General features: G+C 28.5%; 1 protein-coding gene across 2 annotated transcripts in view; it reads right to left on the bottom strand.

Annotated features, from left to right (window-relative positions):
• The window catches only part of LOC123296970 (rap guanine nucleotide exchange factor 4), a 252698-nt gene that overhangs the window by 81689 nt on the left and 153669 nt on the right, over positions 1 to 17340 (bottom strand). Inside the window, exon 1 of one of the 2 annotated variants that reach the window (XM_044878707.1) lies at positions 7468 to 7512. The exons of the other annotated variant lie outside the window; for it this stretch is intronic. Coding sequence (XP_044734642.1) covers positions 7468 to 7512 — 45 coding nt within the window. Of the gene's footprint in view, positions 1 to 7467; positions 7513 to 17340 lie in introns of those variants that run through there. 2 annotated transcript variants of the gene reach the window in all.

Raw genomic sequence — 17340 nt, forward strand, 5'->3', positions numbered from 1 at the left:
ATATACACCAATAATAATGATCATTTATATGAATATGTTAATTTTATTACCTACTGTAGTTAATTCATATAGCTTTAGATGATGATGTATGCTATATATATGTTACGGAAAATATTTTTAATTAGGTAGTTCTATAGAATATCTGAAGTATTATTAGTCTATAGTACAGAGGTGGTTTGACTTCGTGACCAACATACTCCCGAAACTTCGTGAGTGGCTTCATTTCAGTGTAATCTACAACATTTTTATCTACGAAAACTTTGGAAATAGGGAAACAAATAGTCTTAGACTGGCTTGTTTAAGGCGTAGGTATGAGAAAAAGGCTCATGGAATTTGACGGCCAGGATGTACATTTGTTTTTTTTAATGAATATAATAAGAGAGAATAATAGTGACCTACAAAAATATTGGGCCGTTTGGTGTGACCTCCACCCCCAACATGTCGGAAAAACGGTGTATGAAAATTTATTAACAACCGGCTAATTTGACACAGTTGTTTCATAAATATAAGTAAAATTAATTTTACTCATTTTACACACACACACACACACACACACACACACACACACACACACATGCCTTATCCTAACTATGAAACGTAAAGATATGTTGAAAATTTTCTTTTGATCTAGTTTATGTCTTAAACAACTTTCTCTTCATCTGGTTTATGTCTTATAGAGAGCAATATCTTTCAAGAAATTCAAGAGTAATTTGAGGTATTTTGAATGTACAACACTTTATTCTGATTTACCAAAAATAATATGGTGGTACACTGAAAAAAATGGCCGTTCGTTTCATATCGTAAAAGTACTTGCAATCAATTTCCTAATAACTGGAACAAGTACAGCTAAATATTTGTATTTACAATAGAATGGATTGATTTTATGTGGTTGTGACAACTTCACTACTCAATCCCGTATGATAGTTGTATAACATTCGTGGCCCAATTCGTCATATTTTCGATGAGGTTGAGACAACCTCATATCGGCTGATATTAAGAATTTTTTTTCTTCAATGTATATATAATGAACCTGGGTTTACTGAATTATAGACTTTACCGGTAACATATAATAATATAATCAATTATTACATATGTATAATTGATGATGTTCTGTATTTTGTAAGTACCAATATGTGTAGTGCCTATATATAATAATGTTCATATATATTGAATAATAAATTGTGTTAGTTCTCTTCTATTCAAACATTTCTACAAATACGCACAAAATAAACATGCATTGCAGTATTAACCCTCAATAATCTTTCTCATGAATGGCATCATATAATTCTTCCGGAATCATTTATAACAGACTCGTGGAATATAAACGAAGATTATCGCAGCTTAAAATATCCTATAAAAGAAAGAGTTCCAAATGTAATCAAAAGAGTTTTAGTTAGTATCGAGTAGAATATTTTCCATAGTAATTCGTAATTTTTGTAAAACTCATTCATTTGTAAAACAAATTCATTCAACTCATTTCACTCACTTTCACTTGTGAAGAGACTATGCAAACTTTTTTCTTTAAACTATGCAAAGTTTTAGAGATAAATACGTTTTTACAAGCTTTTATTTAGTTTCACCTGTCCCGTTGTCTGTCTGTTATCAAATCTTGCAAGTCAAATTTAATCCACTTCCCGGTCTTTATGAAGATTTCGTTTTTAATAAAAACAAGTGAAAACAAACAATTGACTGAGTAAATTGTTGGAATGTCATGCATAGACAATGTTGATTACTTTATCACATTACACATACATACATGTCACAAATACATATCTAATATTCCCATATAATACATACTATAAAATTTACGCCTGATTTTCGCCCTCACAGGAAAACAGTGATGTTTACGAAAAATGTTTCAAACAAAAGTTGTTAATTTTTTTATAAGGAACATTTTTTACTTTTAAACTTTAGTTCTATCTCTATTAGTTTACAAGATAGGTCCTACGGACCCAAGGCCCACCTGACCTATGTTGCTCACTTACGAACTTGGCCTTGATATCTCTTTTCGTTTTTGAGTAATCGTGATGACAGACGGACAGACAGACGACAGACAGACAACCGGAAATAAGGTGATTTTATGAACACCTATACCAAAAATTTGTTCATAATCAATAGTTATAAGCGTTACAAACTTGGGACTAAACTTAATATACTATGTATATTTCATATACATGGTATAATTACAAACTTGGGACTAAACTTAATATACTATGTATATTTCATATACATGGTATAAAAAGTTTGAAATATGAAACGTTGTATATCATTGGTTTTTATTTTTTTTTTTAAATATGGTTGGTTCTTTAAAATGTATTTTTAAGAAATCCTAAGCAAACACTTCTTATTTATCAAATATTTGTTGTACCAGTGTTAAATCTTCACACGTCAGACTCAGTTATTTCTATGCTTTACGTATAGGCATTAAATAACGTAGACTGAGGGTAAATACGTACATGTATTATGTAAATATTATGTCATATTCAAAATTGTAATTTTGAATGTAAAACCATAACATCAAATTTATGTGAACATATCAGATAAATAATTGACAGGTGTTTTCATTGGAAAGATAGATTTACATTATGCATTGAAATTTATAATTTAAATTCATACCTAAAGGATCTTTCCAATGAAGATTTTTCTTAAAACGTGTAATCAGGATGAAATTTTATTTTATAAAATATCTTATAAATTTTTTCTTACCTCTCATGAACACTATGTTCCTATTCATATTATCATGACAAAAATTGAAAAAATCGAGAAAAACAAATTATGTTTCAGAATTTGATGAAACTCGGTGGATGCGGTAATTTTGATCCAAAAAGTATAAAAATCAGATTCATTTAATGATTGGATGCAGAGTTTTTGAGATATCGCAAAATTTGAATGGATTTTAGTCCGTACCTCAAAAACCATTCGACCAGTCAGCAAATGCATCCAATTTTCGTACTTTTTGGGTCAAAATTACCTTATATACTGAGTTTTATCGAAATTGGAGATAAGAAAATTTTCTCTATTTTTTGCAATTTTTTTAACGGGTACCCCTTAGTAAAAATCGAGAAAAACGTAAAAAAATTCAGCGAGTATCATGGGCAAAATTTCATTTTCAAAAAAGTTCCCCACCATTGTGAACAAAAGGGATTATAAGTGAGGGCTATAATGTGATTATCTTTGTTTTGAAAAGAGAAATTTTCCAGCAAAGCGGGAGGGTATCTGCTAGTTGTACATCGTATTTATAAAAATTGTTTTGGTAAAGCATTAAAAATTAAATTATAATATGAATATATTTTAGCTGTGTTTTTTTCAACAACTAAATTCTATCGTGTGCTTATGTTGAATAAAACGCGATGTGATATTGAATGTAATGTTGAATAAAACATTAAATGAAATAATGTTAATTCCTAAAACAAGATAATCCAACAATAAACTAAAAAGAATTAACAGGCAAATGAATTCCAAGGTATATAAAATAATTTTTAATTAAATATATTTAATTATAGATAATATATTCTATACACAGACAATTTCAATAGACTATATTATTGTATCTCTTGGAAAATGGTTAAATACATTTATAACCTTTTCAAAGAGAAATATTATAAACACATATAAAGACGAATTTAAAAGCTCTTAATTACACTTGCAGCTAAATAGAGCCCGGCAGCCAGCATAGATAAATGTTCATTTAAATAAACTATTCAGGGATAATTAAATAATAATATTAATTGGCTATAGAATATTACATTACTATAGTAAAACTAGTTTAGTAAACACTGAGTGTTCCAATAATAAAAGTCATGGACGCCAATAAGGATATTTTTTGTTAAAAATTGAACAAAAACATTATTCTGGCCGATCTAAATAAAGGAATTGTCATTGGAATTTACAACCTTGGTGTCAAAAAGAGTACCATTAACTATATAATATTAACTCAAATATTTCAAAATAGAGGTTGTCAGCGTGAAAATGCGTGTTTGTTAACTGATTTTAATAAGTGAGGTTTCGTTTGACTTAAAATTTCAAAATAACGTTTAAAACTGTTATAATTGTAATACGATTATAATTAAGGAAGGTGTTATGTATTACACATGTTAATACATTTTCTATTTTTGTAACATTCTGTATGAATAGAAATGCAATTTTGTTATAAAAACACTTCAAAAACGTCTCTATTATTCAATGTCAATAAACTATGTAAAATGTAAATATGGTGAACAGTTGTTCAAATACTATTATTTTAACGAGATTAATTAATTATTATGAAGTGAAATTATGAAATTATATTAAAGATGTACGAGCAGAATAAATAAAAGTTACATAATTTTTATTTTCAATTTTGATAGTGATAATACAGAGAATAAAGACATTTTACTTCGGAAAAATTTGTGATCAGCTGACTATAGGGTCAAAGGTCACAAAATACGATTTTTTCTGTATATTTCGTTAACGGCCACTGTTATCGAAAGAATATTTGTGATGAAATTTGTATATTATTATTTTTTGTTCGCGTTATATCAAACAAAATAAAATTTAGGAAAAAGCTCGCCCGACTTGAAATGACTCGACCAAATCATATAAAATTGACGACAAAAAATGTCTACGGACGTACGTACACACACACATACACAAACACACAGACTTCTTCTCGAAATTGCTGTTAATGCCTTGTCCTAACCAAGAAACGTAAAGAAAGTGCTTAACAATTTAGAAATAATATTTTGTGGCTGTGTATCGATTATGGATGTTGCTGTTGCTAGATGCGAAGAGAAAATGGCAACATAATTTATTCATTATGCAATAAAATAAAGAACAACATTACTGTCTTGTCCTGTGTTGTTAAGAAAATCTTATAAAAATTCTTTTTCTTTTCTGCTTTTTTCTATCAAAATAAAATAAAAAACTTTTCATTTCAAATACACTTACCATTCGTTGCGGGTGCTGCCAGACGTTATAAGGAGCTTAAAAGATTTACTCGAGATATACATCTTTTCCTAAATGTGATTGACCCATACAATAAATTTTTAATGGTTTCAGATTCACCCGCTCGCACAAACCAATATATTTCACCGGTAAACAGTGATATTTACGAAAAAATGTCTTAAATAGAAGTTGTACCTTTTGTGTAACTTTTACATTAAAACTAAAATACCTTAATGTTTTATGTTGCTAATTTACGAACTCGACCTCACTTTTTATGTCCTGAACACGCTATAAAAATTTCAGACGGACGGACGAACACCTTTAACCAAATTTTGTTCATAGCATCAATATTTTTAAGATTTTCAAACTTGGGATTAAACTTAGTATACCTTGATATATTTCATATATATAAGGTATAAAAACAAGGAAGATGGCTCAAATTTAATTCTTCATCAAAATTAAACCGAGCGTATCTTGAAGCTTGAACTACGAAATACTCACCACTTATATTTTTACTAACATCCAATCCAGCCCTAGTTTATAGAGTTGGGTGTTTATAGATCATATTTTGACACAACTATCTAAAACATTGAGCTGTGGTAGTTTTCTTCAATCCGCATTAGTTACAGAAAATTTATAAAACTAATATAGATGAAGAATGTTATAACATCGATAAATGATTATACTAGTAAAAAAAAAACATATCGAGTAAACCACTAAAAGTTCATAGAAGCTTTGCCAGCACCCGCAATATATAGTTATGTCGTATTTTTATATTATTTACATTTTACAGAATAGGTAGGTATACTCAATGTCACAAAAAATGCTCGTTTTAAAACATTCTAAGTGTTACTATTATAACATAACATATGATGAGTACGCTTAGAATGTTTTAACTGTGGTACTTTTTTTGACAGTGAGTGTACGTATATTAAATAATGTAAATAAAAGTAGATATGAGAATATGATAACATAAAATCTTATTCTCATCAAGTTATATAAACCTTCATTCTGAATAGAACTTTATTATTAAAACTGTAATGAAAATCTTTTATAAAAATGTATACAGAAACAATTGTTTAGATTATGATAAGTATTTTTATCTAAGAAATGTAATTCAAAATAGGTTAATCGTTTGTGATATTATTATTTTTCACTGCTTTTTTTATATTTTTAAAAATAATAGTTTCAAATATAATACAAAAATCACGTATACTAACAAAGCGCTAAAGTTAAGTGTGGTCTTATCTTAATAACTGATCGCCTCATCCTTTTTTATTTTTCACGGGATAGATAATTTTACCCAATTGTTCGTAACCCCACTGAATTAGCGTAAGTTTCTTTTAGTGCCATAAATTATCATATATATTCATACCATTACCATCCAGCATTCATCCATACCAGCATTGAAGTATTGCCATGCATTTCTACCGTGTAAGTATGTTTACTTTTTTTATAATGAACAACTTCCTAATTATTATGTTATCTTCTTTCTCTTCTCAGTTATGAGGCACGATTGGAGAATCTCATGTTTGAGCTTGAAATGTCATGTTAACTTAGTCTACATTTCTACTGCTAACTCTTCAACTCAAAGGGTAAAAAGAAGGTTTGTAGAAAGATATGAATGTGGTACAACTTAAGTAGAGTATGTGATTCGAAAAAAAAATAACAACAGCTTTAAAATAACGTAAACCAAAAGTCAACGGCTACGAAAAAAACCTACACTTATCAAAATTCTAGCATGTCTTTGAGTCGAATATTTTTGTTTTATAAACTTTGCGATTTTATTAGAAATTCTGCAAAATTTTTCCGCTCATCAATTTAAATATATCACCCTGTATGAAAAATCTTTTTTATTATTACATATTGAATTTCCAATCGGATACCTTTTTTTTGTTATCATTACATGATGAAGGAAATGTCAATATATTTATTATATATAATATACAACCAGCTTGATACCCGTCCGCTTCACTGGGCGTAAAAGTAAAATCCACCACTTTACAGCCTTCACCTCTCTTGATATCACTTATCCCCCTTCCATAAGACTTGAAGGGATTGTTTAACGCAGCTAAAAGATATAAGTTTTCAATATTTTCAATTGTAAGTCATTATTCATTAAGTATATCAGAAAAGGTGGCCATGAATGTGACATTTACTGGTTTAAATTTTTACAGAAATCTTTAATTTATGGTTCAAAATGATGATCATAACTCTACTCCATCTGTGATCGTCATTTTGAACCATTAATTAAAAATTTCTGTAAAAATTAAAAATCGTAATTGTCAAATTAAATTTATTTTTAAAAAATTTTTGGTATCTGTATCTTTTTAATTTATAGCTCATGTGTTATTCTGATGTATGAGCTATATTGCTGTACAGTTTCATTAAAAACCATTCCCAAGTTTTTGCGTGAAATCGTAACAAACAAACAAACAAGCAAACAAACAAACAAACATCCTTACTTTCATATTTATAATATATAGGGATATAATATTATAATAGGTGACTTACACTAAATATAAAATAAGAAAATTGAATTACCTTATCTTTTGGTGTTACATAGTAAATACCTTTTTGCGACCACATATCATTTATATTGTGTATTGAATGAATAGAAGGTTGTATTTGATTTTCTTTTTTAGGTTTTTTTTACTGTTACATTTTCGCACAATTAATTTATTTTATGTTGATTAAAATTTCTCTATTATGTTGAAATAACACTCCAAGTGTAATTTTTCTGCGAAGATAAGAATTGTTCTTATAATTACACTATTACATTGATTAAAATCTTGTCTATACAATATATCACTTGTAATATATTCACTAAAATGTCAAGATAAATGATGACGTCTATTTCATTTGGTAGATTAGAAGTAATACTTAATTAAAACGGTTATAATAAAAGCACATATTACTATTTTAATTTATAGTTTGATTAACAAGTTCAAATTGATGAAATATATAAATAATGGTCTTAAAAATACGTGTGATACCTTATTGGATTCGGAATGATGTCTGTGCTTGAGACATTATTCAGGACATAAAAAACATTTAACGCTAAAAATAAGTCTACTTATCATAATTTGGTAAATGAGGTTTCTTCTTGATCGTCCGCTGATCTTAAACGGAAGCGTCCGCTGGTTATAGGCTTGTTATAGTCTAGTTACAGGTTATAGTAATTTAATTTAATATGGTCCTTTTACAGGGCATAAAGTTATAACAATATAATATAATCTAATAATATAATCTATATAATGTAATTTATATAAATATTATCGCCTTTACAGTCGGGGGACCGTTCTCTGGTTCATTTTAGAGGTTGCCGACTGTAATGCCGATTTTACTTATGTATAGGTTTACTCTTTTAATATCGTGATTTTGCAGTCGTTGGGGTTTTAGTTTTTGTACTTTTTTTATTTAAATTATTTTGTGAGTATATAATTCCGCGATAAAGTATAACAATATATATAAATATTTGGGATCGTTCTTTGGTTAATCTTAGAGGTCTTCCGACTGTAATGACGATTTTACTTAAAATAAAAATTTCAGATAGTAATATTTTCTTGTTTTACACTTTTTAGAGCATGATTTTGCTTTATTTATTTTAATGTTAACCAATTGATGAAGTTCTGTTGTAATTACTTAGATCACTCTGTATAAAAGTATACATTCTGTTTCATATACATAGTCTACAGGTATAGTTTTCATGTTAAAATGTTATCACAACAATATTTACCTAAATCTAATTATTAATCACGCTATATTAACATTACATAGATACTGCATTTTCATACAAATAATTTTATATATAGCATTATTAATACCCTATATTAGGACTGTGCATACATTAAAACGTGGACTGTTTAAAATTTAATTAAAAACTAAATCGAATTAAATCGGACAGTTTTACTACAAATGATAAAGTGTTAGAATTAATTAATCAAAACCCAGTGCTGGTCCGAGTAGTTAAACAACGGCAAGTCACGTATTTTGGCCACATTATTCTGACAAGTACTATGTACAGCTGTTAGTGAAATTAGGGAAACATCAGTTTACAAGAGCTCAAGGTGGAAAAAGAATATCTTGGATAGATAATATAAAAACCTGGACAAAGATGAATCTACAGCAACTTGTGCATAATGCGTCAGATAGAGAATTCTGGCGAGAAGTGACCTCCAAAATATCTTATAAGGGTAGATATGGAAAGCATCATCCTCAAGTATATATTGCCTAACTATAAGTCTGTGTACGTCAGTCATACTTTATGAGCTGTATGAACTATACCATGTAGCATAGAGTAGATCTTTATTATGATATTATATTATGTATAACGTCAGCATATAATATGATAATAAAATATATAATACGAATACCACCCGTACATGCACAAACAGACTATTATTAACTTTGTAGAAAAACGTCACAAAAAACTATCTAAACTATCATTTATCTCACCATTGTTGTTGTTTGTGCATTTACTATCATAAACGCGCTTCTATAGATGTACTTAATAAACAAAATATATTATTTTACAGAATGTTTTACCACGAATATTTTGTGGGAATCTTGAGTAATTCAGTTTCTGTCAAAAATCCCTTTGTCTATTAGAAATGTGAAAGTAATGGGGTTTGTTACGCAAAAACTACCAAATGGATTTGAATGAAACTCTATAACAATATAGCCCATACATCAGAATAACACATGAGCAATAATCTATAAAGATATATTTTTTAAAAATTGCCATCTATGAGCAACATTTGGACCCATAAATTAAAGATTTCTGTAAAACAAGTTCTTCCCCAAACGTAAAACAAATAATGGCCATCTTTTCTGACATACTCAATGAATTTTGACTATTTTACATTTAAAAAAATTGAAAACTGTCAAGTTTTCATTTCTTTTTGATTTAATTTTTTTGCTTTTTGATTTAAAAAATACTTATCTCGTATCACTGTACATTTTTCCTTACGAATCTACAATGACAAGTATAACAACAACACTTTATTTTGACATTTCTACACCGCCGCCATGGTAGATTTGACCTAAGCAATTACCTCCTATGTTGACAAGCTTAAAATCAATTGACGCTCAGTCTATCTAACTTAACGATCTAAGGGTCCACCTATCTTACAAAGAAGATGAAAACGGACTAACTGTATAAATTTTTATCGTAAGAAAAAGAGACTGACAAACATTTTTGGTGAACACTGTATTTTTTATTTTGCAAAAATAAAATGATTACATTATGTGAGCGCACAGCAATGTGCTACAACAATGTAGCACAATTATAAACAAATATCTCACACCTCACATATTTATTATGGATGTTTATAAAGCCATTACAGTTTTTTGCACTCAAATATTAACAATAATATATTATATAATCATATATAATTTAGTATGAATTTCTACCGACGTGTTAACTTAGACATTTTTGGGTGGATAGCATAGTACCCCGGGTATCATAGTATGTTTCACCTAAAATAACTCAACAGTATCTGGGTATATACTGTATTGCTATCTATATGAAATCGCAACTATATGAATAGCACAACAAAATTAAATACAAAATCATGATAAAACAGGAAAAAGTGTTGCATCTCGGTTGTAAAAACTTCGTACCATAAAATTGATTTCTCACGGGTGGTCCCCACCTCGATTTTGTGGGGTACTCTAAATAAAAAAAGTTATAGAAGAAGACCTTTCAGGGAGTTAGGCCCTCCCCTGAAAGGTCGACTTTTGAGTACGAAGTTTTTACACTTAATAAATAACTGTGAAAAATTTCAAAGATGCAACGCTTTTTTCCTTTTAGATATTTAGTTTCCTTGTTCTAGCAAACAAAGTTTACATACTAGAAGAAAGTTTGACTCTTGTGTTTTCCCATTTTGATTTACATTCTAAATCACTCCTTATAGGCAGGTTTTTTGTTATAACATAATTTCATTTGAAACATAATGTTAAATGTTGAGAAGTTAAACTTTGAAGAGATGCACCCTCATGTATCTTGAATATAGAAACTACGTGTTGCATCACGAGTACTTGATAATAATAACACACTTAATTTTACAAATGTTTTCAACTTTCTTATAAATTACCATGAAGAAATACAGTTTTAGTCACCCCGAATTAATAAAAATACGAACTGAAATTGTAACTGGAGAAAATGATATCTGTAAAGGAAGCATGTCATCCCAGGTTTTAATTTAATGTTTCAATCACATTTATAAAATTTAGTAGCGCAGGAGCTGCGTTAGCTAAGCGAATTCTCTCAGAAATTGGGAAAAACATGTTTTTCTAAAAATCGAATATTTCATTATTAATTTTTAAGAATTTTTATTTCGTAAACTAAGTGCCTAGAGAAAACACCAAAAGTGAACTTTTTAGCTTAAAACTGATTTAACGATGGCCATTTTTGCCATCTATTAGGTACGATCGATGGACATTTGAAGAAAATTTTTCAAAATTCCACCATCAGTACAAAAGCAATAGCTCCATTTTCTTCGGCAAATCGCTAATGATTCTGTTAAGAGAGTATTGATTTTAGATGTTGAACACATCACATTCTGGTACAATCGCTGGAAGTGATTCAAGGTAAAATGGGGTGTAATCCATGATAAGTAATGTATGCCATGGTACCTCATTGATTGTACAAAGTGTGTAGGAATACAATAATTTCTTTTATAAACACCTCTTTGGTAAAATTATTGCGGATGTTTTATTAATGCTTACTGAATACACTTTTGATTATACCGGTTTTTCTTCCGTAGTAAACAACTATGAAATTACAGACCATAGAGTATTTATGAGTGAAAGGTTTATATAAGTTAATTTGTATTTAGCATCTAGTAAAAGTAACAAGTTCCTGTTATTTTCGACGTAAATTTTAAGGAGAGTTGAAAAAAGATTTGTGAATCGTTTTTAATTATAAGATATAGTCAATATACAAAATTAAAAAATTTATTGTTTCAAATATGAAAAACCAAATATGTGTGATAGATCGTTGGATTTGGAATGATGTCTAGAACAAGTGAAAACAAACAATTGACCGATTGTATTAATTGTTGAAATACCATGTATAGACAGTGTTGATGAAGCAATCGTTTGTTTTTTGACGTCACTTTTAAATAGCTACACACACACTGATATTCCCATATTAATGCATACTATAAAATTTGCACCTAATAAGCGCCCTCGTGGGTAAACAGTGATGTTTACAAAAAAATGTTTCAAACAAAAGTTGTTTATTTTTTTATAAAGAACATTTTTTACATTTAATTTTTTGTTCTATCTCTAACGGTTTACAAGATGGGTCATACGGACCCAAGACCCAATTGACCCATATTGCTCATTTACAAACCTGACCTCAGTTTTTAGGTCCTGAGTACGCTATAAAAATTTCATCTTTATATCTCTTTTCGTTTTTGAGTTATCGTGTCCACAGACGGACGGACGGACGGAAATGGACTAATTAGGTGATTCTATGAACACCTATACCAAAATTTTTTTCTTAGCATGAATATTTTTAGGCGTTACAAACTTTGGGCTAAACTTAATATACTATGTATATTTCATATATACATGGTATAAAAATGTGCCAGAAGCATTTTTTGGGTCCATTTTAGTCCGTATCTCAAAAACTATTCGATCAGTCAACAAATGCACCCAATTTTTGTACTTTTTGAGTCAAAATTACCTTATATACTGATCGAAATTGGAGATAAAATCTAATTTCCGATTTTTTGCAATTTTTTAAGGGAATTTGATGAAACTCCAAGAAGGAAGAAGCATCCAAGAAGATTAATCAAGAGTTCATTGAGATTTAAATTAAAAAAAATATTTTTTATATAAAAACAAAATCATATACAAAAAACACAGCGAAAATATTAAATGTAATAACATCCTTTGATTATTATAATAATATTATTATTTAAATACTCGTTTGAATCTTTCGTTCTTTTTATAAATGAGAGAGGAAGCTGTGCGCATACATACTTTACATGTTTTTATTATTATTTATAATACATCCGGTTTTGGCTCTTTTGTCGTTGTACTTATAAAACAGTGTCTCTTTTCCTAGTTCTATAGCTAGAAACATGCTCAGTTATGAATTAATCATTATTATTATTATTTTGTTTTATATATTATTTATATAATATCTTTATACCGACTTTAAAGGTATTTATTTCCTTTACTTTATAATGACATTTTATTTACTATCAGTTTAATATCGCTTTAGGGTGTTATCATATTACATAATCATGTAGGTAAGATATTATGATTATTATGTTATGTAAAATTATATTATAATAATATGCAAAACTCTATAACAGAGTATTGAAACATTTGTAAATAACTTTATACGAATTTTATTACTTTCTTCGTTGTTTAACTGTTTTACTGGCTGTTCAGAAGGTTTAAAAACTTTCCAATAACTTACTAGAAAATTACTAGTTATAAAAAACCAAAAATACGTATAGTATTTTTTTAAATAATCAAATGGTACCCTGTAGAAAACAATGTATTGAACTATTACTGGACAAAATATTTGATGTCATCAACAGAGCGTGCTAAAATAACAGCGTTTAAATAACTCAAAATATTTATCTATATTTTATGAATAATTCTCTATTCTATGTTACATGTTATAGGGTCATTTTAGGTTTATTTTTAAACATAAATAATAAATACAAACAGAATGAAGTATAAGGGTAAGATGTAGTACCTTAAATTAAATGTACCTTGAATTATTCAATGTAGTGTGTGGAATAATTAACGTGGTTTTTATCTTCAACGAACCAGAAGTAACAAATTTTGTATAGGTAAGTGACTAATATTGATTCTTCTGATTGCATATTTACAAGCTGACAATTGCAAATTATTTTAGAAGTCATACACAGCGTAAATCGTTGATAATTGAATAAGCCGTTATACCATATTTCAGTTTAAACTTTAAATTTTAAGGATATAAAGTTTTAAACATGGAAAGTGACGTAACTTGGATCTAACAAAACATAATATACCTTGAATCTAACAATTTTGCATAAATATTAAAAGTGTAGGCATAGGTTTCCAAATATAGGTAATTACGGTACAATTGGGGAAAAAAAGTGTTGCAAACAACAACAAATATTGTTGCAAAACAGCAGTGTTTTAAGCAGCGACAGTTACAATAGGGAACCGGATTAAATTTCTTTTACCACTGTGGTGAATTCTCTGCACTGGACGTACAGAAATTTTGTTTTTAAAATTCTTTACTAGAAAGCACGTTTAAAATTCCTAATTTAACAAAGAGAATTTCCCCACAAATAAGGTCAAGCATGAGTATCGCTATAGAGATTACATATAAGACTTTGTTTTGCTAAAGGGAGATTGCAATCTTTGAATGTAATCTTTGATTGCTTATAACTTCGTTTTTTAATCAATTTTAATGTCACTTTCAATTTTTTTTTTATGGTATCAAGTCTAGTTTTACATTTTTATGGGTTACAAATGACAAGTCGACATCAGGATTATCCCCCATCAAGATATTTTTTAAAAATGGCTATCATACAAACCTAAGTTTTGATTCTAGGTACTACACGTTCTCCTAGTATCTGTCTACTATATTATTGCTAAATTATTACCAAGCTTTGACTATTATGTATTAATCATTAGGTATTTGTTTATTATTAATTATATATCACCATGCTATAATTATTATATGTATTATTAAGCATACAGTGTGACTCAGTAGTCAAAAACTTTTTGTTTTGCTAAAAAATATTTACAGGCGTGGAACTTTGTTATCTTTGGTCGTTGAAATTCAAGGTAGTGTAATTCAAATGAACCTATTCAGCTAATAACTTAAAATCAAAATAAAAGCAGGCAAAACAAAAAAAAGATAAATGAACAATAAACGCACAACATACAGTTTATTCTCAAAAGTAAATCCAACACAAAACACTTTCTTTTATTATAATAATAAAAATTCAATGCGAACTTGTTTGAGAGCCACTGCTTGTAATAAATATATATGTTATAAATGGGAAGTACTTTATAATTTATGATAGCGCGGGCTATGATTTTATTGCTCTTGACTTAAAATGATTTATAGACTGCGCAGTAAAATTCGAACTTTGGAAGACCAAGAAAGAATAAACGAAGTTATTTCTTTCTACAGAGTGTACTACTGACTACAACATTAAATAAAATTCGTTTTCCATGGATCATCCTATATGAACGTGCGTTTAATATTATATAATTATTGTAATGTTTATATTATTATTGTGGTAAATAGATACATTATATAATAACAATGTGTTTACCTGAGCATATGACCTATTTTTGATTATATTAAATGATATGTACATAGGAGAAAGTTGTGTAAGTAGGCCCTCTGTCTAGAACACACTGTATTAAGTTTTTTTTTTTATTACATACCAGGAAATGTAAAAGACAAAATATAACAGTGAAATGAATTGTTTATTTATTTTTTATAGTGTAATTAACTCTTTGCGGGTGCATTTGTTGTCTGTTCGAATAGTTTTTGAGTTACGGACTAAAATCGATCCAAATATTGAGATATCTCAGAAACTCTGCATCCAATCATTAAATTAACCTGATTTTTATACTTTTTGGATCAAAATTACCCCATCCACCGAGTTTCATCAAATTCCAAAACAAAATATCACCCCTTAAAAAAATTTCAAAAAATCGAAAAATTTATTTTATCTCCAATTTCGATGAAACTCAGTATATAAGGTAATTTTGACCCAAAAAGTGCAAAAATCGGGTGTATTTGTTGACTGCTCAAATAGTTTTTGAGTTACGGACTAAAATCGATCCAAATATTGAGATATCTCAGAAAGTCTGCATCCAATCATTAAATTAACTTGATTTTTATACTTTTTGGGTCAAAATTACCCCATCCACCGAGTTTCATCAAATTCCAAAACAAAATATTATTTGCGTTTTTTTCGATTTTTTGCAAACCCTTAAAAAAATTTCAAAAAATCGAAAAAAATTTTTATTTTCAATTTTGATAAAACTCAGTATATATAAGGTACTAGAAAGTTTTACAGTCAATTATAGAACACTGTGTATATACTGGTTGAACCGTTTTAACAAAACCACTCACGAGTACTTCCTCAGAAAATAATTATCTGAAGAAAGTTTTCATCAGAATGTTCAGAAGGACAACAGTTTTTTGATAATTCATTATTGTCTGAAAGTGACCTTACAAATTAGTCTCTTTTATAAGAAAGTATTATAAAAAGCAACTTCTTCGAGAATCAATTTTTTCGAGACCCACTTAAAATAGGCCGAAACATTTAGAAACATGCATAAACATATGCAGGCGTATGCATATACATTTCGAATATGCATAAACATTCCAAAAATTAGTAAAACCATATAATTTATCACATATCTAACCAGGTCAATGTAGATAATTTTGTATGCAAAAAACGAAGTGTATAATTTTCAAGATCATTATTATATTTCATGATTACAAAACAAGGTTATTACATTCAAAAAAATAACGTTTATCAACTTTGTACCTGATTTTAATTATAATAATTATATATGCAAAACAATAAATATAAATAATTCACCCATATGGATATTTAACACTTTTATGAGTCAAATATACTTGAATTTGAACAATACACTAATAAGTGGAAACAAACTCATCGTGGATATTGAATTGAATTTTAGAAGCAGTATTTTCAATCTTTATCTACAAAGGTGAGACTTTTTGAAGATGAAAATATCTTATAGAAGGTATTAACCAAATCTGTCCGAAAATCTGTCCAAATTTTTTCAGCATATCTTTACGTCCCATGGTCAGGACAATGTATTAATGGTGGAAAGAATATTCGCATTCGCAAAAACGATGGAAATATTTTGCTTATATTTTTGACAAAAAATAATCATCAATATGTATCATAAATTGCAAAATAACCCCAAACATCACTGATTAAGTACATTAAGTACATAACTCATATTTTTAGATCACTATCAAATTTGAATGTCGGACAAATGCAATTATAGTAAACTAACCACAAATAAAAACAAGTGAAAACAAACAATTGACTGAGTTAATTGTTGAAATACCATGCATAGTCAGGGTTGATTTCTTTATCACATTACACATACAAACATGTGACACATACATAACTGATAATCAAGTATAGTACATATTATAAAATTTCCGCCTAGTTGGCGCTCTCACGGGTAAACAGTGATGTTTACGAAAAAATGTTTCAAACAAAAGTTGTTTAATTTTTGATAAGAAACATTTTTTACATTTAAATTTTTGTTCTATCTCTAACGGTTTACAAGACCCAATTGACCTATGATGCTCATTTACGAACTTGACCTCATTTTTTACGTCCCGAGTACGCTGTAAAAATTTCAGCTCGATATCTTTTTTCG

Source organism: Chrysoperla carnea, chromosome 3, assembly GCF_905475395.1.
Source record: "Chrysoperla carnea chromosome 3, inChrCarn1.1, whole genome shotgun sequence".
In the NCBI taxonomy this organism is placed as follows: Eukaryota; Metazoa; Arthropoda; class Insecta; order Neuroptera; family Chrysopidae; genus Chrysoperla; species Chrysoperla carnea.